The 27,915-nt window shown below is 45.1% G+C and overlaps 1 protein-coding gene across 5 annotated transcripts in view; it reads left to right on the forward strand.

Moving 5' to 3' along the window:
• Positions 1-966: 966 nt before the first annotated feature.
• Positions 967-27,915, forward strand: part of LOC115191833 (teneurin-3) — a 109,708-nt gene continuing 82,759 nt past the window's right edge. For all 5 annotated transcript variants that reach the window (XM_029749781.1, XM_029749783.1, XM_029749782.1 and 2 more), the window contains exons 1-7: positions 967-1,116; positions 15,157-15,371; positions 16,310-16,520; positions 18,363-18,464; positions 20,127-20,321; positions 22,535-22,735; positions 26,304-26,489. In XM_029749781.1, the coding sequence (XP_029605641.1) occupies positions 999-1,116; positions 15,157-15,371; positions 16,310-16,520; positions 18,363-18,464; positions 20,127-20,321; positions 22,535-22,735; positions 26,304-26,489 (1,228 nt within the window). In that variant the 5' untranslated portion in view covers positions 967-998. The remainder of the gene's footprint in view (positions 1,117-15,156; positions 15,372-16,309; positions 16,521-18,362; positions 18,465-20,126; positions 20,322-22,534; positions 22,736-26,303; positions 26,490-27,915) is intronic.

Raw genomic sequence — 27,915 nt, forward strand, 5'->3', positions numbered from 1 at the left:
GTGATTTATAGGTGGGGGTGAGTGTGTGTTCAGGTAGAAAACCACAGGGGGCTGTGTGCACTACTAACTCCCCTCATTAGAGCTAGAGTGTGCAGCCAGGCAGGCTTATTACTCACACAGGACACACACATACTGACGTGTGTGTGTGTGTGTGTGTGTGTATATGTGTGTGTGTGTGTGTGTGTGTGTGTGTGTGTGTGTGTGTGTGTGTGTGTGTGTGTGTGTGTGTGTTGTTGGTACTAAACAGTCATTCTCACCAGACTTGCTACTGGCCCTCCAGTACTGTCTGAGTCACAGTCCTCAGGCCTCCATCATGTCTGGCTCCTACTAAAGCCCTCGGCAGCCATGACGGCTCCAGACAGCTCCAGACAGCACTGAAACAGTGTTAAAAACTAGAAACTGGCTCCTCTCGCGTGTCTCCTCACTTTTAGTGTGGCTTCTCGCAGAAGCACTCAGAGAGAGAGCGAAATGGAGAGGAGGGGGGAGAGAGAGAAGGAGAGAGAAAGGTGTGGGATTGAATTATATCCAGCCAGAGGGCCGGCTTGATGTTAATGCGCTAAACTGCGTGGCTCCATCTCTCCCTCCCTCCATCTCTCCCTCCCTCCATCTCTCTCTCCTCTCAGGGCCTAGGTTAGCATATTGGATTTTTCAAACAACAATACCTGCTCTTATTTTGACAAATTCATATTTTGACAGATTCTCTTTCTCAACTCCCAACTCACCTCCTACACACACACACAGTTTCAGATATATACACACCCTGAAGGGTCCGGCCAATCCGAGAGCTTGTTAGAACCCAAACCATAATCGATAGAGGGATATTTCTCCTGTTGTCTTTTTATCTGATAGAGTTCGATTAGGCATCCTATCTCTGACTCGCTGCTAGGTAAACTGTCTTTATGGTGTGTGTGTGTGTGTGTGTGTGTGTGTGTGTTGTTGAGCCCTCGACCACTGAGAGTAACAAGTCTTTTTTCTCTCTCTCTCCCCCTATTATAGCCATGCATCTGTTTGGTCTGAACTGGCAGCTGCAGGAGACAGAGGGCTACACCTTTGAGAACGGTCTGGGGAAGTCAGACACCACACCCAACACCATCACCGCACTGTCTGCTGATAACGGTAAGGAGGCTAGAACAAACACACACACACCGACCGACCCATTGGGCCCTGTGTGCATAGTGGCCAGAGGCTTCAAGGGCCAGTATTGATATGCAAAGTCCCAGTATTAGGAGAGAGGGCAGCGATCTGACCACATAGAAACACAGTGTTTAACCATACTGACAAGGTTATACTGTACCTCTTACATTTGACATAGTCAATTACAGACGCTCTTATCCAGAGCAACTTACAGGAGCTATTAGGGTTAAGTGCCTTGCTCAAGAGCACAAGGACAGATTTTTCAACTATTCTGCTTGGGGGTTTGAACTAGCAACCTTTCAGCTCTTTACCGATAGGCTACCTGCCACCCTATAGCTCTTTCTTTTTTTATATATTTCTCCCCAATTTCGTGGTATCCAATTGGTAGTTACAGTCTTGTCTCATCGCTGCAACTTCCGTACGGACTCGGGTGAGGCAAAGGTCGAAAGCCGTGCGTCCTCTGAAACACAACCCAACTAAGCCACACTGCTTCTTGACACACTGCCCACTTAACCCGGAAGCCAGCCGCACCAATGTGTGGGAGGAAACGCCGTGCCCTTGTCGACCATGTCAGCGTGCACTGCGCCCGGCCCGCCACAGGAGTCGCTAGTGAGCGCTGTGACAAGGACATCCCTGCCGGCCAAACCCTCCCCTAACCTGGACGACGCTGGGCCACCTCATGGGTCTCCCGGTCGCGGCCGGCTGCGACAGAGCCTGGACTCGAACCCAGAATCTCTAGTGGCACAGCTAGCACTGCGATTCAGTGCCTTAGACCACTGCGCCACTCGGGAAGCCCTTATAGCTCTTTCTTTAAGTGCTGTTTATATGGTGGGTGTGTGGGTGGGCTTGTGTCTGTATGGAGAAACCCAAGGAGAATGTATAGTCAGTGGGATAAACCACCTCTCACATCAGCGTTAAGCCTGCTTTGATCTATTCACTAAACATTGCACTGAAGAACTTGGCTTTCTCCTAGAGAAAGAGCTTCCTAAAGTGTGAATGTCCTCAGATTGCTTTGTCTAAAGATGGTGTTTTGAAGACTCTACCCACACACACACACACACACACACACACACGCATGCACGCACGCACGCACACACACCCTGCCATCGTTCATCCAGGCCCATTATCCAGAGGCATAGCCCAGCCACCAGCCAAAAGGTGTGTATGTGTATGTGCGTATGTGTGTGTGTGTGCGCGTGTGTGAAGACTACCAGCCGGGTCACACTCCCACTGAACAACTCATAATGCAGTCACTCTATCAAACTCTATTTGCCACTGACCTCCAGACACACACTGTATCCTCATCGGACACACACTACAGCTCTAATAACACACACACACTTTTTTTAGCTGTCTTACACACCAATGTTTCTCTCTATCGATCCTTTTCTCACACCAACACACATACACCTTTGTAACACACACACACACTCACACACACCTTTTCCATGTCCACCATCACTCTGAATCCCCTGTGGAGAGGAGAGGGGATGGTAGTACTGCAGGTATTCGAGGTAGTACAGACTCTGTGTTGGTCTCTGTGGGCTGAGGTGAGACAGAGTGGCTTTATCTGAAAGTGGACTGACCTTACAAACTAAGTATATGACTGGGCAGCAGAGAGCTGACTAGAGCAGGGTTTCTTAAACTATGGGTCGGGACCCAAAGTGGGACCTGGGCATGTGAGGGGTGGGGTCGCGAGTTATGAGAATACATCTATAATCACACGCTTTTTCTTCTTAATTTGGGTCGAGTGTAGACTAAAATGAGCCTAGTAGAGATGAAATAAATCCATGACACTGGGGCATCATACTGCAGAGAGCTGAGGAGAGAATGGACTAGCATGAGTCCCAGTACTTCCACCACTGTCTCATCTCCCACTGGGAGACAGGCTTAGGGTGCGTCCCAAATGGCACCCTGTTCCCTATTTAGTGCGCTACTTTTGACCAGGGACCATAGGTCTTTAGTCCAAAGTAGTGCACTATATAGGGAGTAGGGTGCCATTTGAGATGCAGGTGATCTGCTTCTTGTGCTAGTGATTTGATGGGTGTCCGTGCGTCCCCGTGTGCTCCTGTTCCCTCCAGTGCTTGTGTCCCTGTACAGGGGAGGGTAGAGTCGTTCTCCTCCCCCTCTCCTAACCTTCGCTGACACAATTGGGTTGACACTTGTTCAGTTCTGCGAGCAGGCCGTCTCTCTCTTTCATTTTCTCTCTCTCGCTCTCTCTCTCTCTCTCTCTCTCTCTTTTATTCTCTCTCCCTCTTTTTCTCTCTCTCTCTCTCTCTCCATCATGTCTCTTCCACTCACCATGTCCCTCCGAACATCTCTTCCCTTTATCCCCATCTTCTTTCTTTTCACGTGGCTGTTTGTTTGGTTAGATCAACAGATATGAGACAGTACAAGGTAACAGTGACCGTCACCACCATTCAGACAACATTCAGACAGACAGATCTCTAAATGAGGTGAACAGAGAGGCTAAAAGCCACTGTGGAGGAGGAAGAGGAGTGGTCATGCTGACATGATAGTGTTTACATCAACGTGAGGAAGTAATGAACGCTCTCACTCTAATGAGCTCTTCCAGCCCTCATCATAACCGACTAATTAACACATCACTTCTAATCAATACAAAATCCCTCCCTCCCTCCTCCTTTCTCTCCTCCTTCAACTAACCTTGGCCTCCTCTCTCTCTCTTCCTCTTCCTCTCTCTCTGTGTGAGTCGGAGCCATCAACGGTCTGCAGTGACAGCCTATGGCTTTGTTCACTGATGTGAATGAATGGACTACCACAAATAGACATGAGCACAGACACACACATACACACAAGCACACACAAACACACATACACACAAACACACACACACACATACACACACACACATACACACACACACACACACACACACACACACACACACAGACACACACACACACACACATACACACACACACACACACACACACAGTGTTGGAAAAGTAAAGTGCATCTAAACATACATGCACACATTGATAAATATACGCTGACTCTCCCTTCACACTCGTCTCAGTGAGTGAGTGAGTGAGTGAGTGTGTGTGTGTGTGTGTCTGTTAGTGATGCGCGGGTCAGCTGTTTGTTGACCCGCACACACCAGCAATTGCTAATAACCCGTCTGCAACCGCCCGACTATGTGTGATAAATAGGAGGCCTGCACCCGACCCTAACCTGCAAATATGCAATATGTACTGAACACTTTTGTCCTTTTTGTCTCAGTGGATTGCCGTTAACTTTTTCTGCCCAAGTTCCCAATAACATTTGGCTATCGGCGTATATTTGGCACACGTACAGTTAGGCCCTAAAGCTTAGGTTTACGCCCTAATGCCTGATTAAAATCATGAAAGAAAAACCTCAATGTATCATATGTATATGAATTGCACAATAATTATCATACATTTATGGATTTTTTTAATGGATCGTTTTCTCTTTGTCCAACCCACCCACCACCCACACACCCTTCATCCACAAAATATTTCATGAACCTAAACCCACCCTTCATCCACACAATATTTCATGACCCTAAACCCGCCCGCCCCGCGGACACAGGTGTAGGATCTTAGTTTGATCACCCTGTTGCAGGAGAAAATTAAAACTTTACAAATAATTCTAAAACTTGTAGTGTGTTCAAGGTTTAAAAAGGTTGAAAAATGTCCACTTTGAATTTTCAGACTTGATTTTCCCTTACGAAAAATATATCAACCTCTACAAAAATGTCCATTAATTATAATCGGCAGATTAATAATTCACATTTCCTGTTGCTGCAGCAAACTGGCTCAAATTAAGATCCTGCATCTGTAAAATCACGGGGACTGCGGGTTATGAGTCAATCCACGCATCACGTGTGTGTGCCAGTGTGTGTGTGTGTGTGTGTGCCAGTGTGTGTCCAGTACCTATGTTTGGACTGCATGTTGTTGTTCACCTCTGTGATAGGCAGGTAACCTAAAAGCACTCTCTCTATAAGAGAGTTTACCCAGGGGGAGGAAGAGTAGGAGAGCAATCGCCTTAGTGCACTCACTCACTCACTCACTCTCACAGATGATTGGAAGTGTTGGGTTGAGGTGCACCGGGCGAGAGGAAAGGGCTTTGTTGACAGGTCCAGATGGAGTGACACAGAAAAGTGTAGAAGACAGTGTATTAAAGCTAGAAGACAGTGTAGTAAAGCTAGAAGACAGTGTATTAAAGCTAGAAGACAGTGTAGTAAAGCTAGAAGACAATGTAGTACAGCTAGAAAAAGGTGTATTAAAACTAGAAGACAGTGTAGTACAGCTAGAAGACAGTGTAGTACAGCTAGAAGACAGTGTAGTACAGCTAGAAGACAGTGTATTAAAGCTAGAAGACCGTGTAGTAAAGCTAGAAGACAGTGTATTAAAGCTAGAAGACAGTGTAGTAAAGCTAGAAGACAATGTAGTACAGCTAGAAAAAGGTGTATTAAAACTAGAAGACAGTGTAGTACAGCTAGAAGACAGTGTAGTACAGATAGAAGACAGTGTAGTACAGCTAGAAGACGGTGTATTAAAGCTAGAAGACAATGTAGTACAGCTAGAAGACAGTGTAGTACAGCTAGAAGACAGTGTAGTACAGCTAGAAGACGGTGTAGTACAGCTAGAAGACAGTGTATTAAAGCTAGAAGACAGTGTAGTACAGCTAGAAGACAGTGTAGTAAAGCTAGAAGACAATGTAGTACAGCTAGAAGACGGTGTATTAAAGCTAGACGACAGTGTATTACAGCTAGAAGTCAGTGTAGTACAGCTAGAAGACAGTGTATTAAAGCTAGAAGACGGTGTAGTACAGCTAGAAGATGGTGTAGTACAGCTAGAAGACGGTGTAGTACAGCTAGAAGACGGTGTATTAAAGCTAGAAGACAGTGTATTACAGCTAGAAGTCAGTGTAGTACAGCTAGAAGACAGTGTAGTAAAGCTAGAAGACGGTGTATTAAAGCTAGAAGACAGTGTAGTACAGCTAGAAAACAGTGTAGTAAAGCTAGAAGACAGTGTAGTACAGCTAGAAGACAGTGTTTTAAAGCTAGAAGACAGTGTAGTACAGCTAGAAGACGGTGTAGTACAGCTTGAAGACAGTGTATTAAAGCTAGAAGACGGTGTAGTACAGCTAGAAGACAGTGTATTAAATCTAGAAGACAGTGTAGTACAGCTAGAAGACAGTGTAGTAAAGCTAGAAGACAGTGTAGTAAAGCTAGAAGACAGTGTAGTAAAGCTAGAAGACGGTGTAGCAAAGCTAAAAGACTAGCTAATATTCCAGAACTAACACGAAATACTCATATTACATTCACACAATCTTATACATTCATGATACACACACACACACACACACACACACACACACACACACACACACACACACACACACACATTTATAGAACTGTGAATAATGTATGGTTTGCCTTATCATTTTAGGAAGACCCATACTAACATACTGTATACTACATACTTAATGAGTATATACTACATACTATATACTATTAGTTCACTTTAGTACTGTATACTGTAAATGAACAGTATGCTTTCAGTTGAGCGTACTAGCGCTTCGCCTGATAACCGGAAGGTGATGCTGTTGCTATGCAACCTCTTGCTAGCTAGTTAGCATAACAAATTGCTAGTTAGACATTTTACGACTTCGGGTGTGTTCTTAAATTCAATGTGGAGTGCCAGAGTGCGCTCGTAAATTCAGAGCGTTGTCAGATTGTCCGTTTGTAAATTCAGAGCGTTTCGCTCTCGGTGGGCACACTGGACACTTGGGCTGAGGAGTAGGGTTGATTTGAGCGTTCTGACCTTACAACGGCTGTCAAGCACCCAAGCTAACGTTGGATAGCTTGCTAGCTACCTCCAGACACAAATGAGACCACTTTGACCGTGTTACTTGCCCTAGCAGAGCTGGTTAGGCAGTTTTCATGTTATCCAGAGCGTTGGTGACTGTTTACGCTTTTTTTTTCAAAGGGTGTTGAGCGCTCGTAAATTCGTCATTCTTTACTCTGGTACACTCAGACAATAACCAGAGCGAATTTACGAAAGCACCCGAATGTCCATTGAGAACGCACACTGACTATACTATACCATTTTGCTGAGCTAAGAATGATGGGAATAATCAAGTCAATAGACGTTGGGTAGTTAGACAGCCTATAGTTAATATACTGGCATGTTTGATGTATAAGTAGCCAACTAACGTTAGGTAGCTAGCTAACATACTGGTACATACTGCTGTAATGATATCAAATCAAATCACATTTATTTATATAGCCCTTCTTACATCAGCTGATATCTCAAAGTGCTGTACAGAAACCCAGCCTAAAACCCCAAACAGCAAGCAATGCAGGTGTAGAAGCACGGTGGCTAGGAAAAACTCCCTAGAAAGACCAAAACCTAGGAAGAAACCTAGAGAGGAACCAGGCTATGAGGGGTGGCCAGTCCTCTTCTGGCTGTGCAGGGTGGAGATTATAACAGAACATGGCCAAGATGTTCAAATGTTCATAAATGACCAGCATGGTCAAATAATAATAATCACAGTAGTTGTCAAGGATGCAACAAGTCAGCACCTCAAGAGTAAATGTCAGTTGGCTTTTCATAGCCGATCATTGAGAGTATCTCTACCGCTCCTGCTGTCTCTACAGAGTTGAAAACAGCAGGTCTGGGACAGGTAGCACATCCGGTGAACAGGTCAGGGTTCCATAGCCGCAGGCAGAACAGTTGAAACTGGAGCAGCAGCACGGCCAGGTGGACTGGGGACAGCAAGGAGTCATCATGCCAGGTAGACCTGAGGCATGGTCCTAGGGCTCAGGTCCTCCGAGAGAAAGAAAGAAAGAGAGAATTAGAGAGAGCATACTTAAATTCACACAGGACACCGGATAAGACAGGAGAAATACTCCAGATATAACAGACTGACCCTAGCCTCCCGACACATAAACTACTGCAGCATAAATACTGGAGGCTGAGACAGGAGGGGTCAGGAGACACTGTGGCCCCATCCGATGATACCCCCAGACAGGGCCAAACAGGCAGGATATAACCCCACCCACTTTGCCAAAGCATAGCCCCCACACCACTAGAGGGATATCTTCAAACACCAATTTACCATCCTGAGACAAGGCCGAGTATAGCCCACAAAGATCTCTGCCACGGCAATTGAGCTCTATAGGAGAAAGCCCTGCCTCCAGCTGTTTGCTTAGAAATTCTAGGGACAATTAGGAGGCCTGCGTCTTGTGACCGTAGCGTACGTGTAGGTATGTACGGCAGGACCAAATCGGAAAGATAGGTAGGAGCAAGCCCATGTAATGCTTTGTAGGTTAGCAGTAAAACCTTGAAATCAGTCCTTGCCTTAACAGGAAGCCAGTGTAGGGAGGCTAGCACTGGAGTAATATGATACAAAAAATTGGTTCTAGTCAGGATTCTAGCAGCCGTATTTAGCACTAACTGAAGTTTTAGTGCTTTATCCGGGTAGCCGGAAAGTAGAGCATTGCAGTAGTCCAACCTAGAAATATCAAAAGCATGGATTCTTTTTTCTGCATCATTTTTGGACAAAAAGTTTCTGATATTTGCAATGTTACGTAGATGGAAAAAAAAACTGTCCTTGAAACAGTCTTGATATGTTCTTCAAAAGAGAGATCAGGGTCCAGAGTAATGCCGAGGTTCCTTCACAGTTTTATTTGAGACGACTGTACAACCATCAAGATTAATTGTCAGATTCAACAGAAGATCTCTTTGTTTCTTGGGACCTAGAACAAGCATCTCTGTTTTGTCCGAGTTTAAAAGTAGAAAGTTTGCAGCCATCCACTTCCTTATGTCTGAAACACAGGCTTCTAGCGAGGGCAATTTTGGGGCTTCACCATGTTTCATTGAAATGTACAGCTGTGTGTCATCCGCATAACAGTGAAATTTAACATTCTGTTTTCAAATGACATCCCCAAGAGGTAAAATATATAGTGAAAACAATAGTGGTCCTAAAACGGAACCTTGAGGAACACCGAAATTTACAGTTGATTTGTCAGAGGACAAACCATTCACAGAGACAAACTGATATCTTTCCGACAGATAAGATCTAAACCAGGCCAGAACTTTTCCGTGTAGGCCAATTTGGGTTTCCAATTTCTCCAAAAGAATGTTGTGATCGATGGTATCAAAAGCAGCACTAAGGTCTAGGAGCACGAGGACAGATGCAGAGCCTCGGTCTGACGCCATTAAAAGGTCATTTACCACTTTCACAAGTGCAGTCTCAGTGCTATGATGGGGTCTAAAACCAGACTGAAGTGTTTTGTGTGGTTCGTAAATACAGCGTAGCTAACAAATTGTCAGCCAACATAATGTGTAAGGTAACTTATTTGAAAAGTCATTACTTTATTACATTGCTCAACATTTTCTTAACATTTGTCATAATTAGTAAAATCAATGAATTTGTATCCGCTCTCGTTGTACTTTGGCTGCATATTTTCCGCCATTTTCTTAAAATCTGAAAACAATGTGAAGCCATTCCCATTTCCTAAAGAATTGCATTATGGGCCACAAAGTGCGGAAATAGTGTCCTCTGCGTGTATACTTCGTATTTTGCCATATTTAGTACGACATCCGGGAACTTTCGGCATACTAACTATATCCATACTATGACCAATAAGCATACTATTTACTCAATCACGTCACAAATAGTGCGGTTAGTATGAGTATTCGAACACAGCTCTTGTCTTCCACCATGGCATCATGTGCAATCTGATCTGTGTATGTAATCTGATCTGTGTATGTCATCTGATCAGTGTATGTCATCTGATCAGTGTATGTCATCTGATCAGTGTAGGTCATCTGATCTGTGTATGTCATCTGATCAGTGTAGGTCATCTGATCAGTGTATGTCATCTGATCAGTGTAGGTCATCTGATCTGTGTATGTCATCTGATCAGTGTAGGTCATCTGATCTGTGTATGTCATCTGATCAGTGTATGTCATCTGATCTGTGTATGTCATCTGATCAGTGTATGTCATCTGATCTGTGTATGTCATCTGATCAGTTTAGGTCATCTGATCAGTTTAGGTCATCTGATCAGTGTATGTCATCTGATCAGTGTATGTCATCTGATCAGTGTAGGTCATCTGATCTGTGTATGCCATCTGATCAGTGTTGGTCATCTGATCAGTGTATGTCATCTGATCAGTGTAGGTCATCTGATCTGTGTATGTCATCTGATCAGTGTAGGTCATCTGATCTGTGTATGTCATCTGATCAGTTTAGGTCATCTGATCTTTGTAGGTCATCTGATCAGTGTATGTCATCTGATCAGTGTATGTCATCTGATCAGTGTAGGTCATCTGATCTGTGTATGTCATCTGATCAGTGTAGGTCATCTGATCTGTGTATGTCATCTGATCAGTGTATGTCATCTGATCTGTGTATGTCATCTGATCAGTTTAGGTCATCATCTTTGTAGGTCATCTGATCAGTGTATGTCATCTGATCAGTGTATGTCATCTGATCAGTGTATGTATAGCTGTCAGAGTTGGTGGTGTTTAGCCTGAGCTGAAGCTGCTGCATTATTATCACACAGTAGTAATGGCATAGGGCCAACCACACACACACACATACTGTACGCACACATACACACACATACACACACACCATTGTCTCTTTCACCTTGTTCATCCTTGTCCTTGTTGATGCACCACATAACCCTGATCAACCACATGATCAAGAGAAAGGCTTTCTCTACTTCTGTGTTGATCTAGTTCTATCAGTGATGTTCCAACAATTAAGAGCCGTTAATACAGATTACTGTTTGATTACTAACAGTAATCTGACTCCCGACAACACTCCCGACTCCCGACAACACTCCCGACAACACTCAGTACATTGGCAACACTGTTGAGCCATAGTGCATTATAACAGAGATAGAGCCAGCCGCTCTAAGAAAGCAGTTTTTTCCAAAGTGGTTGATTGAATATGCATCTACTGTTGCACACAAGAAATGTTATGTTGACGGGTAGTTCGTTTTTCTTAAGACTTAAGTGAATCATGTTTTTCAAGTGGTTGTCCGTGTGTGTTTGTGTGGCTTTAGTTCGCTGATAAATAGATGCTCATCTTTTTCTCATGTTGGACTGGACAGTTCAATACACAGCATGATATTGATTGTGTTACTATTCAAACACATCTCATCTTTACTGCTTCAGGGCAGCAGCATCTCATACATACCGGAAAACTTTGCATTTCATTTGAAGTTTTACGGTATGAGGTAATTTTTTACCCTAGCTCACAGAGTGAGAGAGAGCGTTAGAGCGAGAGAGCACAAGAGAGGGGAATGAGTGCGTGAGAGAGAGAGAGAGCGAGAGAGAGAGCGAGAGAGCAAGGGGAAAGACAGCGACAGAGAGAGAGCGAGCGAGAAAGAGACCAGTGTTTCACTAGCAAGCAGCATTTTGTGTCTAATTGCTTCTTCGGACAGTGGAAATGGCCCTTTGTAAGCATGTACTGCATCACACATTCTCTCTCTCTCTGTGGCGTTATGAATCTCACAGGTCCCCTGAACCACTCACACATACACCACAGGTCCCCTGAACCACTTCTGCAATAATTAATGGATTATTAACAACAGCTGCTGTCCATTAGTAACCGTAGCAGACCAGTCGTTTCCCCCGTGACCGCCATGATTCCCTTCTGAGGTAGCCTATAGCTCTCTCTCTCTCACAAACAAACACACACACTGTGTTACTGTGTGGATGATAATGTGTCCAACTCATGCTTATGTATTTGTAGGGATGTTGTGGGTATGGTGATGGGTTATGACTAGATGAGTTGTATTTCCCAAAATAATAGTCCTCTTGGATCCTTATTGGATAAGATATAATATTACTGGAAATTACTGGTAAAGTGTGTGACCGTGAGTCGGGGTTCGTTAATGTGTTGGTGACAAAGACTGAAATGGGGTGTCTGGACTATAGAAAAAAAATAACTAGAACATTTACCATTGACTTATATTTCTGTGGTTGTAACATTAGCAGGTGTTTGGCACTAGTGTGTTACAGTAGTTTGGTGCTGGTTCCCTCTTTGCTACATTACAACGACCATAGGACAGTACAAACAGACCTGAGACCAGGCTACTGTTCTGCCTACTGCCTCATTACAACGACCATAGGACAGTACAAACAGACCTGAGACCAGGCTACTGTTCTGCCTACTGCCTCATTACAACGACCATAACACAGTACAAACAGACCTAAGACCAGGCTACCGTTCTGCCTACTGCCTCATTACAACGACCATAGGACAGTACAAACAGACCTGAGACCAGGCTACTGTTCTGCCTACTGCCTCATTACAACGACCATAGGACAGTACAAACAGACCTGAGACCAGGCTACTGTTCTGCCTACTGCCTCATTACAACGACCATAACACAGTACAAACAGACTTTAGACCAGGCTACTGTTCTGCCTACTGCCTCATTACAACAACCATAGGACAGTACAAACAGACCTGAGACCAGGCTACTGTTCTGCCTACTGCCTCATTACAACGACCATAGGACAGTACAAACAGACCTGAGACCAGGCTACTGTTCTGCCTACTGCCTCATTACAACGACCATAACACAGTACAAACAGACTTTAGACCAGGCTACTGTTCTGCCTACTGCCTCATTACAATGACCATAACACAGTACAAACAGACCTGACAACAGGCTACAACAGGCCACATTACAACATTACTGTAGCAGCCTAGTGCCACATTACAACATTACTGTAGCAGCCTAGTGACTCATTACAACATTACTGTAGCAGCCTAGTGCCACATTACAACATTACTGTAGCAGCCTAGTGTCTCATTACAACATTACTGTAGCAGCCTAGTGCCTCATTACAACATTACTGTAGCAGCCTAGTGTCTCATTACAACATTACTGTAGCAGCCTAGAGCCTCATTACAACATTACTGTAACAGCCTAGTGCCTCATTACAACATTACTGTAGCAGCCTAGAGCCTCATTACAACATTACTGTAGCAGCCTAGTGTCTCATTACAACATTACTGTAGCAGCCTAGTGCCTCATTACAACATTACTGTAGCAGCCTAGTGCCTCATTACAACATCACTGTAGCAGCCTAGTGTCTCATTACAACATTACTGTAGCAGCCTAGAGCCTCATTACAACATTACTGTAGCAGCCTAGTGCCTCATTACAACATTACTGTAGCAGCCTAGTGCCTCATTACAACATTACTGTAGCAGTCTAGAGCCTCATTACAACATTACTGTAGCAGCCTAGAGCCTCATTACAACATTACTGTAGCAGCCTAGTGCCTCATTACAACATTACTGTAGCAGCCTAGTGCCTCATTACAACATTACTGTAGCAGCCTAGTGCCTCATTACAACATTACTGTAACAGCCTAGTGTCTCATTACAACATTACTGTAGCAGCCTAGTGTCTCATTACAACATTACTGTAGCAGCCTAGTGCCTCATTACAACATTACTGTAGCAGCCTAGTGCCACATTACAACATCACTGTAGCAGCCTAGTGCCTCATTACAACATCACTGTAGCAGCCTAGTGTCTCATTACAACATTACTGTAGCAGCCTAGAGCCTCATTACAACATTACTGTAGCAGCCTAGTGCCTCATTACAACATTACTGTAGCAGCCTAGTGCCTCATTACAACATTACTGTAGCAGCCTAGTGCCTCATTACAACATTACTGTAGCAGTCTAGAGCCTCATTACAACATTACTGTAGCAGCCTAGAGCCTCATTACAACATTACTGTAGCAGCCTAGTGCCTCATTACAACATTACTGTAGCAGCCTAGTGCCTCATTACAACATTACTGTAGCAGCCTAGTGCCTCATTACAACATTACTGTAACAGCCTAGTGTCTCATTACAACATTACTGTAGCAGCCTAGTGTCTCATTACAACATTACTGTAGCAGCCTAGTGCCTCATTACAACATTACTGTAGCAGCCTAGTGCCACATTACAACATCACTGTAGCAGCCTAGTGCCTCATTACAACATTACTGTAGCAGCCTAGTGCCTCATTACAACATTTCTGTAGCAGCCTAGTGCCACATTACAACATTACTGTAGCAGCCTAGTGCCTCATTACAACATTACTGTAGCAGCCTAGTGCCTCATTACAACATTACTGTAGCAGCCTAGTGCCTCATTACAACATTACTGTAGCAGCCTAGTGCCTCATTACAACATTACTGTAGCAGCCTAGTGCCTCATTACAACATTACTGTAGCAGCCTAGTGCCTCATTACAACATTACTGTAGCAGCCTAGTGCCTCATTACAACATTACTGTAACAGCCTAGTGTCTCATTACAACATTACTGTAACAGCCTATTGCCTCATTACAACATTACTCTAGCAGCCTAGAGCCTCATTACAACATTACTGTAGCAGCCTAGTGCCTCATTACAACATTACTGTAGCAGCCTAGAGCCTCATTACAACATTACTGTAGCAGCCTAGTGCCTCATTACAACATTACTGTAGCAGCCTAGTGCCTCATTACAACATTACTGTAGCAGCCTAGTGCCTCATTACAACATTACTGTAGCAGTCTAGAGCCTCATTACAACATTACTGTAGCAGCCTAGAGCCTCATTACAACATTACTGTAGCAGCCTAGTGCCTCATTACAACATTACTGTAACAGCCTATTGCCTCATTACAACATTACACTAGCAGCCTAGAGCCTCATTACAACATTACTGTAGCAGCCTCAGGAAACAGTTATTATGCATGGTTGTTATGAGGATTACCATCTTAATCTGATGGCTGAATGCAGGCTTCCGCTAACAATCTAAGCAGCTGTATTCAAATGCATAGTGATGATGCCTTCCTCCATTCACTTTCGTCATTGCAAGTGCGTACTATTTTATCATGTTGTCCTAAACTGGAACCATGTTTCTGTCATTCAGCATGCTAATTTAATCCCTCTTCCCCCCCTCCCTTTCTCTCTCTCCTCCCTCCCTCCCCTCCCCCTCTCTCTCCCTCTATCTAGGTAAACTAGGGGTGTTCCTCCAGGAGAACAACACCATAGACACGGGGGAGGTGGACGTGGGGCGCAGGGCCGTTCAGGAAGTCCCACCAGGGATCTTCTGGCGCTCCCAGCTCTACATTGACCAGCCGCAGTTCCTCAAGTTCAACATCTCAGTGCAGAGGGATGCGTTGGTGGGGGTATACGGCAGGAAGGGCCTGCCCCCCTCGCACACACAGGTAGGAAGGACCCCCCCCCCACACAGACACACACACACATTAGGTAGGAGGTGTAATTGGACTGTCACACTCACTCAAACATACAGGTAGGGTGGAATCTCAAAGCTCATTGGAAGAGACGATCCAATGTCCCTCCCCTCCAATGAGCTTTGAGAGGGAGGTAACACATTGAGGCATCAAGGATTTGAAGGCTAGTTATGTTTTCAGACAGGGCCAATGTATCATCTTTAACAATGGCAGACATATTCCTCAAGGGTACGGCAGAGACACTCCATGCAGCCTCCAAATGAAGCGCGCACACACACACACACACACACTCCAAATGAAGCGGCTGAAGCCTAATAGAGGTAATTGGCAACAAAGTTCTTCACAGCGCTGCGCGTCGATACCCCAGAGTGGAGCGAGAGCGTTAGCAGGCGCCGTGGCATTATTTGCTCTGTGTGGTAATCAATATGTTTCTTTAAGACGTTGGAGAGGACATAATGAGGGGATATTGACGGACATGTTGGATCAAGGCTGAGGAACAGACAGGGAATTAAGAAGTGGTAATTTTTCAGGTTTGGTCTCTGTGGATGGTGTGTGTGTCCGTGTCAGGAATGAGTATTTTTCTCTTTTTGGGGAGAAAAGCATTCTTTCCACGAAGGACTCATTAGCAGAGATGGGGAAAATGTTAATAGAATCAATGTTTATGGCCACTGTGATATAAAACATTCATGGCCAGAAATGAAAGGAGAAATGTTCCAAGTCATCCGAGGCCAAACGTTAGTTCAACCATTAGTGTGGAAGGACTAGAAACAGATGAAATGGAGTCTCATATTGTTGTGTGTGTGTGTGTGTGTGTGTGTGTGTGTGTGTGTGTGTGTGTGTGTGTGTGTGTGTGTGTGTGTGTGTGTGTGTGTGTGTGTGTGTGTGTGTGTGTGTGTGTGTGTGTTGTCCAGTATGACTTTGTGGAGCTGCTGGATGGCAGTCGGTTGATCACCAAGGAGAAGCGCGGGCTGGTGGAGGTGGAGGGCGTGTCTAGGCGGGCGCGCTCGGTGAGCGTGCACGAAGCGGGCTTCATCCAGTACCTGGACTCTGGCATCTGGCACATGGCATTCTACAACGACGGGAAGAACTCAGAACAGGTCTCCTACAACACCATCGTCATAGGTCAGTATGTGTGTGTGTGTGTGTGTGTCTCCAGCGGGCGTCAGCGCTGCGTCATGTTTGGCCTCTCAGTAAGTGGCTAGAGAGTTGAGGCCCTACATCAAAGCACAGCACACGCTCCTTAGTGGCCTGTTCTCTCTCCCTCTTTCTCTCTGTATCTCTCTCTTTCTTTCTCTCTCTCTCCCGCTCTCGCTCTCTCTGTCACGCCCTGACCTTAGAGATCTTTATTATTTCTCTATGTTTGGTTAGGTCAGGGTGTGACTCGGGTGGGAAAGTCTATGTTTTCTATTTCTTTGGTTTTGGCCGAGTGTGGTTCCCAATCAGAGGCAGCTGTCTATCGTTGTCTCTGATTGGGGATCACGTATAAGTTGTCATTTTCCTTTTGGGTTTTGTGGGATCTTGTTTTCTGTTTAGTGTCTGTGCCTGACAGAACTGTGCGCTTTCGTTTTGTTGCTGTAGTTATTTTGTTTTAGTGTTTCTTGAGTAAACGAATCATGAACACTTACCACGCTGCACTTTGGTCTCCTTCTACCACCAACGAGAGCCGTTACACTCTCTTTCTTCCTCTCTCTCCCTCTTTCTCTCGCTCTATCTCTCCCTCTCTCTCCCTCTGTCTCTCTCTCTCTCTTCCCACCTTCCAAAGAACAGGGTAGAAGGTTGACTGCCTTAATCAAAACACTACTCTCTCTCTGTTATAATGGAAATTAAAATGAATTGTTTGTCCATCCATTGTACGAACGCTATAAAGGTTGGACATGCCCCTGCAATAAGCACACACACACACACACACACACACACACACACACACACACACACACACACACACACACACACACACACACACACACACACACACACACCAGCTCTCAACCTTTACCCTGAACCTTTAGCTATATTGAGAAGTCCTGTTTGGCAGTACATGGATCTAGCGTGTTGGCTTGATATTTACTGAACCACACTATGACATGCCTGGTACAACTTCAGAGAAATCATTTCAATACCTTAATTCCCTCTCCTAACCTGGTTCATGTACCCAAAAGAGAGCTAGACAGAGAGGAGGAGGGAGGGCTGAAAAGCATGGTAATTTTGGCCCAATGGTGTAAAGGACAGAATGATTGGGGGAAGAGTGTGATAGATAGAGAGAGAGAGACAGGAACAGATGGTATAAGGCTGGTAAAATTGGCCTGATAATGTGGAGGAGAGAGGGGTAGAAAGAGATATAGAGAGAGATAGAAGGAGAGAGATGGTAAAAGGCTGGTAATATTGGCCTGATAATGTGGAGGAGAGAGGGGTAGAAAGAGATATAGAGAGAGATAGAAGGAGAGAGATGGTAAAAGGCTGGTAATATTGGCCTGATAATGTGGAGGAGAGAGGGATAGAAAGAGATATAGAGAGAGATAGAAGGAGAGAGATGGTAAAAGGCTGGTAATATTGGCCTGATAATGTGGAGGAGAGAGGGATAGAAAGAGATATAGAAGGAGAGAGATGGTAAAAGGCTGGTAATATTCTGTCCGTCTTGTAGCTACAGAGGGGTGCTGGTAGTGTGAGCTGGATGATTGGTGGTAACAAGGTGTTGATTGGTGGGCTACGGCAAGCAAAGAGACCCCGTTTGTCTCAATCAGGCATATGGGGGTGGTGGTGATTAGAGCATAGAGGCAGGGAGAGGGTGTGTGTGCGTACATGTGTGGTACTTTGGTCTGCCTGGCTAATTATCAGTTTTCTATATCAGGATATGGGCGTCGTTCGCATTGTCTGTCGCTACTCTCTCCGTCTTCTTCTTCCTGTGGCTGTATGCATATCTCTAACTCACACAAACACTCACTAACACTCTCTCTCTCTCTTCAGAGTCCGTTATGGAGTGTCCCCACAATTGCCATGGCAACGGTGACTGTCTGTCTGGAACGTGTCATTGCTTCCCAGGGTTCCTTGGGCCTGATTGCTCAAGAGGTAAGACGCACACATACACACACGCCGTTTGAGAGGAGTAAACCCACTATCTCCTCCCGTAATTGGCTGTAGAGTGTTGTCCCGGCGTGTACATACAGAAGCCTTGGAGGCATTGATTCAGGCACACAGACACACACACACTATCACTCACTCACACACACACATTGATTCAGTCAGTCAGTACCTCTGTGTCTCTGCCTACTACTACCTCCATCAAGGAGGCTCTCTCCATCTCCCCTTTCATAATTATACAACACTGTGTGCTTGACTGGAGCGCAAACAAAGAGAAAAGGGTCTCAAAAGTCATTAGAAAGTCTAATGTCCCTCCATCCATCACTATTCATCAGCACTCTGCTTATATTCCCTCAGAATGATACTGAAGAGCTGCTGAAGTGACTTCTGTGTCCCTTATATCTCTATTAACCCGGTGACACCATGTATATATCTCTATTAACCCGGTGACACCCTGTATATATCTCTATTAACCCGGTTTCCATGTATATATCTCTATTAACCCGGCGACACCCTGTATATATCTTTATTAACCTGGTGACACCATGTATATATCTCTATTAACCTGGTGACAACATGTATATATCTCTATTTACCTGGTTACACCATGTATATATCTCTTAACCTGGTGACACCCTGTATATATCTCTATTAACCCGGTTTCCATGTATATATCTCTATTAACCTGGTGACACCCTGTATATATCTCTAATAACCCGGTGACACCATGTATATATCTCTATTAACCCGGTGACACCATGTATATATCTCTATTAACCTGGTGTCACCCTGTATATATCTCTATTAACCCGGTGACACCATGTATATATCTCTATTAACCGAGTGACACCATGTATATATCTCTATTAACCCGGTGACACCATGTATATATCTCTAATAATCTGGTGACACCCTGTATATATCTCTTAACCCGGTGATACCCTGTATATATCTTTATTAACCTGGTGACACCCTGTATATATCTCTATTAACCCGGTGACACCCTGTATATATCTCTAATAACCTAGTGACACCCTGTATATATCTCTTAACCTGGTGACACCCTGTATATGTCTCTTAACCTGGTGACACCCTGTATATATCTCTAACCCGGTGACACCCTGTATATATCTCTATTAACCCGGTGACACTCTGTATATATCTATATTAACCTGGTGACACCCTGTATATATCTCTATTAACCCGGTGACACCCTGTATATATCTCTAATAACCTGGTGACACCCTGTATATATCTCTTAACCTGGTGATACCCCCTGGTGACACCCTGTATATATCTCTATTTACCCGGTGACACCCTGTATATATCTATATTAACCCGGTGACACCATGTATATGTCTCTATTAACCTGGTGTCAGCCTGTATATATCTCTATTAACCTGGTGTCACCCTGTATATATCTCTATTTACCTGGTGACCTCATGTATATGCAATATTTTACTCCAACAAAAAAACATTCATAAACAATATTAGCAAAAGCGTTTAAATGGAACATATATCGCATGAGACTATGTTGCCATGCATGTGTGAATGTGCACACTGTATTATGCATATGCTCGTGTGTGTATTTATGCACATACACACGCTGTGTACACTAACATCCATTTGTCCCTCTGTGTCCCGTTGCAGCTTCGTGCCCCGTGCTGTGCAGTGGTAACGGCCAGTACTCCAGGGGTCGCTGCCTGTGCTTCAGTGGCTGGAAGGGGACAGAGTGTGACGTGCCCAGCAACCAGTGTATAGACATCCACTGTGGGGGACACGGCATCTGTATCATGGGCGTCTGTGTCTGCAACACCAGATACAAGGGAGACAACTGTGAAGAAGGTAAGAGACCAGTCCATCCATCGATCAATCAATCATCCAATCAATCAACTAAGTTGTATTTGTATCAACAGTTGTCACAAAGTGCTTTACAATATTATTATTTTTTTTGCCTTTACCTCCATTATCTCACATCATTTGCTCACGTTGTATATAGTCTTATTTTTTTCTACTGCATCATTGATTGTATGTTGTTTTACTCCATGTGTAACTCTGTGTTTTTGTATGTTGCCGAACTGCTTTGCTTTATCTTGGCCAGGTCGAAATTGTAAATGAGAACTTGTTCTCAACTTGCCTACCTGGTTAAATAAAGGTGAAATAAATAAAAAAAATAAAAAATAATCTAGCCTATCTGCATCTAGTGTAGAAATAGGATGGAAGCCCATAGATGGACAATGGACAATAAAGTATTGTATCATACCTACAGAATATCTCATACACATCAACAGTGATTAGGAGATGGGAGAAAGGAAGGATTTCAGAAGTATTGGCTGCTGTCACTGTGTAGCACCGCCAAGCCTAGATAGGCCAGATCAGAAGCATTGGCTGCTGTCACTCTGTAGAGCCGCGATGCTTAGACAGGGCACATGATAGGCTAGATCATCTTAGCCAGATGTATTAATCCATTAGCATGAGATCATAGATTCTCATTGTTTTTCCTGTTAGAGGGATCTTTTGATCTGCCCTGTCCTTTTCGCCCTCTCCTCGTGGTGTGTTCAGACACATCCTCTTCCCCTCTTCCTTCCTTGTCAGCCAGTCAGTGTGTGATTGCTCAGCATTCATCATCATAATCGTTACCGCCAGCCAATAGTTCAGTATTACAGAAACAATTGCTACTCTCTACTTCACAGACAAAAAATAATTACATCGCTGTCCCTATTGATGCGTGGCTTGAGACACACACACACACACACACTGACTCGCTCGCACACACACACACACACACACACACACACACACACACACACACACACACACACACACACACACACACACACACACACACACACACACACACACACACACACACACACACACACACACACACACAGACAGAGAATGGAGGAGAATATTAGATTAGCTAAATTATCCTTGCATGTACCTGCTACGCTAGCCTACAAAACAACCCACCAGAAGGCTAGCTCTGTCTGTACATTAGATCCAATTATTGCACTTCCCTATGGGACAAAATCTCATCTTCACTGCTCAATAAAATGGATTTCTGCCAACCTCCTCCTACTGACACGCACACACACCACAATCCGACGCTAATGCAATTAGTTTGCAGTGAATGTTATTGTGAGGTCTGTGACCCAGTCAGTAGTCAATGGACAGATTAAGACCCATCATCGCTAAGACAGCAGAGGGAAGTAACTGCAGCTCAACAAGCATCAGCCCCAGGCAACTTGCATTTTATTTTTGCACATGCGTGTAATAGAACAGGTGAGGATCTGGGGACCCATGCCAAATCTTTTCAGTCTCCTGAGGGGGAAAAAGTGTTGTCGTGCCCTCTTCACAACTATCTTGGTGTTTTTGGACCATAGTTTGTTGGTGATGTGGACGCCAAGGAACTTAACTCTCGACCTGCTCCACTACAGCCCCGTCGATGTTAATGGGGGCCTGTTCAGCCCTCCTTTTCCTGTAGTCCACGATCAGCTCCTATGTCTTGCTCACATTGAGGGAGAGGTTGTTATTCTGGCACCACACTGCTAGGTCTCTGACCTCCCTATAGGCTGTCTCGTTGTTGTCGGTGATCAGGCCTACCACTGTTGTGTCATCGGCAAACTTAATGATGGTGTTGGAGTCGTGCTTGGCCAGGGAGTACAGGAGGGGACTAAGCACGCACCCATGAGGGGCCTTATTGTTGAGGATCAGCATGGTGGATGTGTTGTTGTTTACCCTTACCACCTATGGGCCAGCCCGTCAGGAAGTACAGGATCCATTTGCAGAGTGAGGTGTTTAGTCCCAGGGTCCTTAGTTTAGTGATGAGCTTTGTGGGCACTATGGTGTTGAACGCTGAGTTGTAGACACTCACAAACACAGAGATGGTATACACACACACCGACACACACACAAACACAATTCCACGGTTCCCCAGTGAGTGTTTGCGTACTGTATGTTTACATTTGCTTTATGCAACAATCCAAAGTGACAGCAGTTGGTTGGGAATTGATTGCGACAAATCAACCTCTCTCTCCTTCCCCTCCTCCCTCCAGTGGACTGCCTGGACCCTGGCTGTTCGGCCCATGGTGTGTGTATCCACGGGGAGTGCCACTGCAGCCCGGGCTGGGGGGGCACCAACTGTGAGATCCTCAAGACCATGTGCCCCGACCAGTGCTCCGGCCACGGCACCTACCAAAGCGAAAGCGGCACCTGCACCTGCGACACCAACTGGACCGGCCCCGACTGCTCCATCGGTACGTTGTTGGTGTGAGCACGTTGCTTGAACGTTGGTAAAGGTTGTTAGTTGTTAGCATGCAAGCCTTCACGCAGAAGTACTACATTTTTGGTATGTTGTTAGCACATTAGCATGCTAGCCTTATTAACTCAGCAGTACTACATTTGGTACCTTTTTAGCACATTAGCATGTTAACCTCTCATTAACTTAGCAGTATTACATTTGGTACATTGTTAGAACATTAGCATGCTAGCTAATGTTAACTCAGGAGTACGACATTTGTTAGCTACTACTCATTCACCACGAGGAGATAGCTGGATATCTAGTAAAGGTGTCATTCACATTCACAGAGCTTCTCTCACACAGTTGTGCCATGGCCTTCCCAGCTATATCCTTTCACTGTATCACTCTCGCTCTCTTTCATTCTGTATCTCTCTCTCTTCACTGCTGCTTTGTTGACTAATGCTGTTATGAAGGCCACAGTGTGATTTTTATATTAACTGGGCTTAGAGAAGAGAGAGCACATCGATCTGATCCATTTTTCATTTGAGAGAAAGCTGTGTTTATCTGGCTCTAACACACTGGCTCAGCCGGCAAAGAGAAGGATGGAGAGAGGGAGAGCATAGGCCGTGGGTTTGTTAATTACACTGAGTTTCAATTAAATAAGACAGTACTGATAATTACTAGAAAACAGAGAGGGAGGGATGGATAGAAAGGGAGAGACTGAGAGAAAGAGAGAAAGAATGGAGGGCGATTCCACACCAGGACAGCCCGAAAATGTTGATTGTTTGACACTTCTATCACTTTTTTTAAATTTTTATTAGGAGGAAGTGGAAATTTGAGTCCCTTTTTAGACCTATACATGGTTTGTGTAAGACCCTATGATCTGTGAACCGTACATGATACAGACACATCTTGGTGTCAATATACTCCTTATAGCGGCGATTCTGATATGGTAAATATAAAAAATAGAAATATTTATATCTCAAAAGTACCCTTTTTTATCTTGTTCATTTCAAGACGTATTGTTTGGAACAATATACTCTACAAGTATATACATTTTTCAGAGTGAGTGATTTTCAAAAAAAGAATTAAGATAACAATGTTAAAAGCATGTCAAACATCCTTCCTCCCAATGACATTTGTGTGTGAGAATTGCCCGAAAAAATCGGAGATAACCTAAATATTTTTGGGGCTGTCAAGGCGTGGAATTGAGAGAGAAAGAGTGAGATAATGACTTAGACAGATGGAATAAAGTAAAAACAGAGGAATAGGAGAGAGGAGAAGCATGGGTGTTAAGCAGAAACATATTTCCTCTTCTGTCTTTATTATTGTTTTGTCTGAGACAGTTTGGTCTGGACCGCCTGGGACCACGGTGACCTTCAGACAGATGTGACCAGAGCCTCGGTCTGGTCACCCCTCCAGGCCGCTCTCTCTCCCTCCCTCCTCCCTGCTTCACACAGTGCCCGCCACGTCTCGCGCACACACACGCCGCCCCGGCGACACGGCGATGACAGTGACGAACAGCGCCACTTCCTGACACACAACACACTCTCTCTCACACACGCTCACGCACAGCGGTAATGGCAGCTCGCCACAGGCAGCGGCGGCCCACACTGAGCGCAGCCCCTCCAGGGGGCTGATGGTACTTTAGAGACCGAGAAAGACTGAGCGGTCGGGGGTCTGTTGGGCTTGTGATCTTACCTGGAATGACTCCGAGATTAACAGCTCCATCTTCCAGCCACTGAATGATAGCTAGTCAAAGAGAACTCCGCTCAATCAATGTCTTCTATCTAGCCACTGACTTCAACCGGAATTGCTTCTCTTAGCCACTGTCTGATAGCGATGGTCCTACGGTTGATTATTTGTCCCTGCCTGCAAAGAGTCCAAGAAGTGGCAACATTTGAGTTGCTGTTACTCCTATACCCGGGCTATAGCGCTGTAGGTAGTCAACATTTGAGTTGCTGTTACTCCTATACCCGGGCTATAGCGCTGTAGGTAGTCAACATTTGAGTTGCTGTTACTCCTATACCCGGGCTATAGCGCTGTAGGTAGTCAACATTTGAGTTGCTGTTACTCCTATACCCGGGCTATAGCGCTGTAGGTAGTCAACATTTGAGTTGCTGTTACTCCTATACCCGGGCTATAGCGCTGTAGGTAGTCAACATTGTATGAGGATTTTCTTCCAGTATTGCTACAGTGATCTGTCCTGTTCTGAACTCGCTGACACAGGTCTCATCCCGTCTATTGGGTTGTGTTTCGACAGGACTGTATTTCAGTAAGAGGTAGTATGCAGTAGTTAGCCAGGGTGGCTCTGTCTGAGTATAGTCTTCACCCTGCCAGACATCTGCTGCCTGCAACCCTGACTGTCTGTCTGTACGTACAGACCTGCCAAGACAGACGCAAGACTAAAAATTGAGACTGTGGTTCAGTTGGGAGAGCATGGCGCTTGCAACGCCAGGGTTGTGGCTTCGATTCCCCCGGGGGACCAGGACGAAAATGGGTGCACTCACTTCTGTGAGTCACCCTTGATAAGAGCGTCTGCTAAATGACAAAAATGTGATGTTGTCTCTCTTATATTTTGTGCAAACAACAATTCATTCAAACACCGCTCCCCTCAGTTTATATTTAAAGGTCATATCGATAAAGGCGTTCCTGTCGTCTTCATGTAACCGCAACAAAAAGGCTCAGAATGGAAAACAAGTGTCACTTTCACTCGGAGCTAAAATTGATTGGTGGAATTTTAACGCACACTTCTGGTTCAAATGGTCTAAACTCTGAAGAACAGAGACAAAAACAGTTCCATCTCAACTGGCAACATTCCATCCGTCGGTAGTCTGTACCAAACAAGCCCAGATTGTGTGCAGGCGTCCGTCTATGGGCCCCACTGCAGCAGGATTGATTTATCTGTGGTTGATTGGTTTGGTCGTTCTGGTTCAGGCACAGTGGGAATCCTTGTGTCTGACTGGATGGCTGGCTAACAGTGTCTACCCGTACTCTACCCTTATCCTATTCTTACCCTGTCTGTGGTAAAGTTCAACACGTCTACTCTCATAGCCTGAACTGTCCATACTCAATGATCACACTTCTGCCCACACTGCCCCCCCCCCTCGCACGCATGCACACACACACACACACCCCATATCACCAACACCACCACCGTGCCCCACCCAGGAACCTTCAAAACCTCCCAGACTCTTCATGCTACACTGTGTCAGCCACGGGGGACAGACGTGTCAGGGTAGCAAGGTGTTATTTGAGAAATACCAGGCTGACAACCATATCCACCCGACCCCACCCGCTGCCAGCCCAAAACACAATAGTGGAAGCATTGTGCCAACGGAGACCCTGCCTGGCTACAGTTGAAACAGAGATAGATGAAACCTTGTGTCTGTTTTGTTTATGAATGAATTTGTTTCAACAACCACTTCGAGGTCTCAAAGCGGGTGACGTGGACGCTACTAGCACACCCAGATAACTAGCTAGCGATTCTACGTCATTACACACTGACACTAACATTTCCTTCTGTGTGTGTGTGTGTGTGTGTGCGTGTGCGTGTGTGTGTGTGTGTGTGTGTGTGTGTACAGAGGTGTGTGCGGTGGACTGCGGCTCCCACGGCGTGTGTTTCGGGGGCAGCTGTCGTTGCGAGGAGGGCTGGACGGGTACGGTCTGTGACCAGAAGGCCTGCCACCCCATGTGCACTAAGAACGGAGTCTGCAAGGAGGGCAAGTGTGAGTGCAACCAGGGCTGGACCGGCGAGCACTGCAACATCGGTAGGTCTACTGAAGAATACACACGCCTACAGTGGCCGTACACATACACGTGAATACATCATATGGGTCCACAATGAAAGACCTTGTTACAAAGCAACACATGTTTTCACACACGTTTTCTCTCTCACACACACCAATCACACTCTCTCTTCTACCTCTGAAGCTGTCTGTCCATCCATGATTCCCCCAGCTCTCACACCACGGAGGACTCCAACCTGGGGGTCTATATGGCTTTGAACAGCCAGCTGAAGTAGCATCTGATCCCAGTCTCCTCTTTCCTCTCTAACCTCTCCATCTCTCTCTTTACAAAGGCCTGGCTAACTCCCTCCCCATGGGGCGCTGCTGACCTTTAACCTCAATCAAAACACTGACATTTATTGTAGTTAAGGCAGTGTGGATAAGATGGATTGTGTGTGTCCTGTTCCAAGCTCTGCATCTTAACAAGAGGGTACAGAGCAGCGTTGTAAATGCCCGGCGCGTTGCTGTTTAGCTTTGAAGCCGGGTGTGAAACAAATACTGAAACAGGCCAAAGTCTCCTCTATACAATGCAGAGATACGAGCCCTAAAGATAACTGAGAAATCATGTTTGGTTAATTGTTTCCCTCTCAACCCCTACATCATTAAACGGCCTTAATTGTTATCAAGCAAATCTTATTTTGTCGGCTGATTCCCTGATATTAAGCCGATTGCGGAGCAGAATGCATGTTCTTTCCTCACCCACACGCACACAGAACTCATGTTCTGTTCTGCCTCGATCTCTGACCGTCTTTATTAGGATCTGGTCCATTATTCAAACAAATAATCACATCAATTAGCCCGAGTTGGAGTTTAACATGGTGTCCCCCACTCATTTAGCGGTCGAGTTAGAGTTTAACATGGTGTCCCCCACTCATTTAGCGGTCGAGTTAGAGTTTAACATGGTGTCCCCCACTCATTTAGCGGTCGAGTTAGAGTTTAACATGGTGTCCCCCACTCATTTAGCGGTCGAGTTAGAGTTTAACATGGTGTCCCCCACTCATTTAGCGGTCGAGTTAGAGTTTAACATGGTGTCCCCCACTCATTTAGCAGTCGAGTTAGAGTTTAACATGGTGTCCCCCACTGATTTAGCGGTCGAGTTAGAGTTTAACATGGTGTCCCCCACTCATTTAGCGGTCGAGTTAGAGTTTAGCATGGTGTCCCCCACTCATTTAACGGTTGAGTTAGAGTTTAACATGGTGTCCCCCACTCATTTAGCGGTCGAGTTAGAGTTTAGCATGGTGTCCCCCACTCATTTAGCGGTCGAGTTAGAGTTTAACATGGTGTCCCCCACTCATTTAACGGTTGAGTTAGAGTTTAACATGGTGTCCCCCACTCATTTAACGGTTGAGTTAGAGTTTAACATGGTGTCCCCCACTCATTTAGCGGTCGAGTTAGAGTTTAACATGGT

This window comes from Salmo trutta, chromosome 4 (genome assembly GCF_901001165.1).
Source record: "Salmo trutta chromosome 4, fSalTru1.1, whole genome shotgun sequence".
Classification (NCBI taxonomy): Eukaryota; Metazoa; Chordata; class Actinopteri; order Salmoniformes; family Salmonidae; genus Salmo; species Salmo trutta.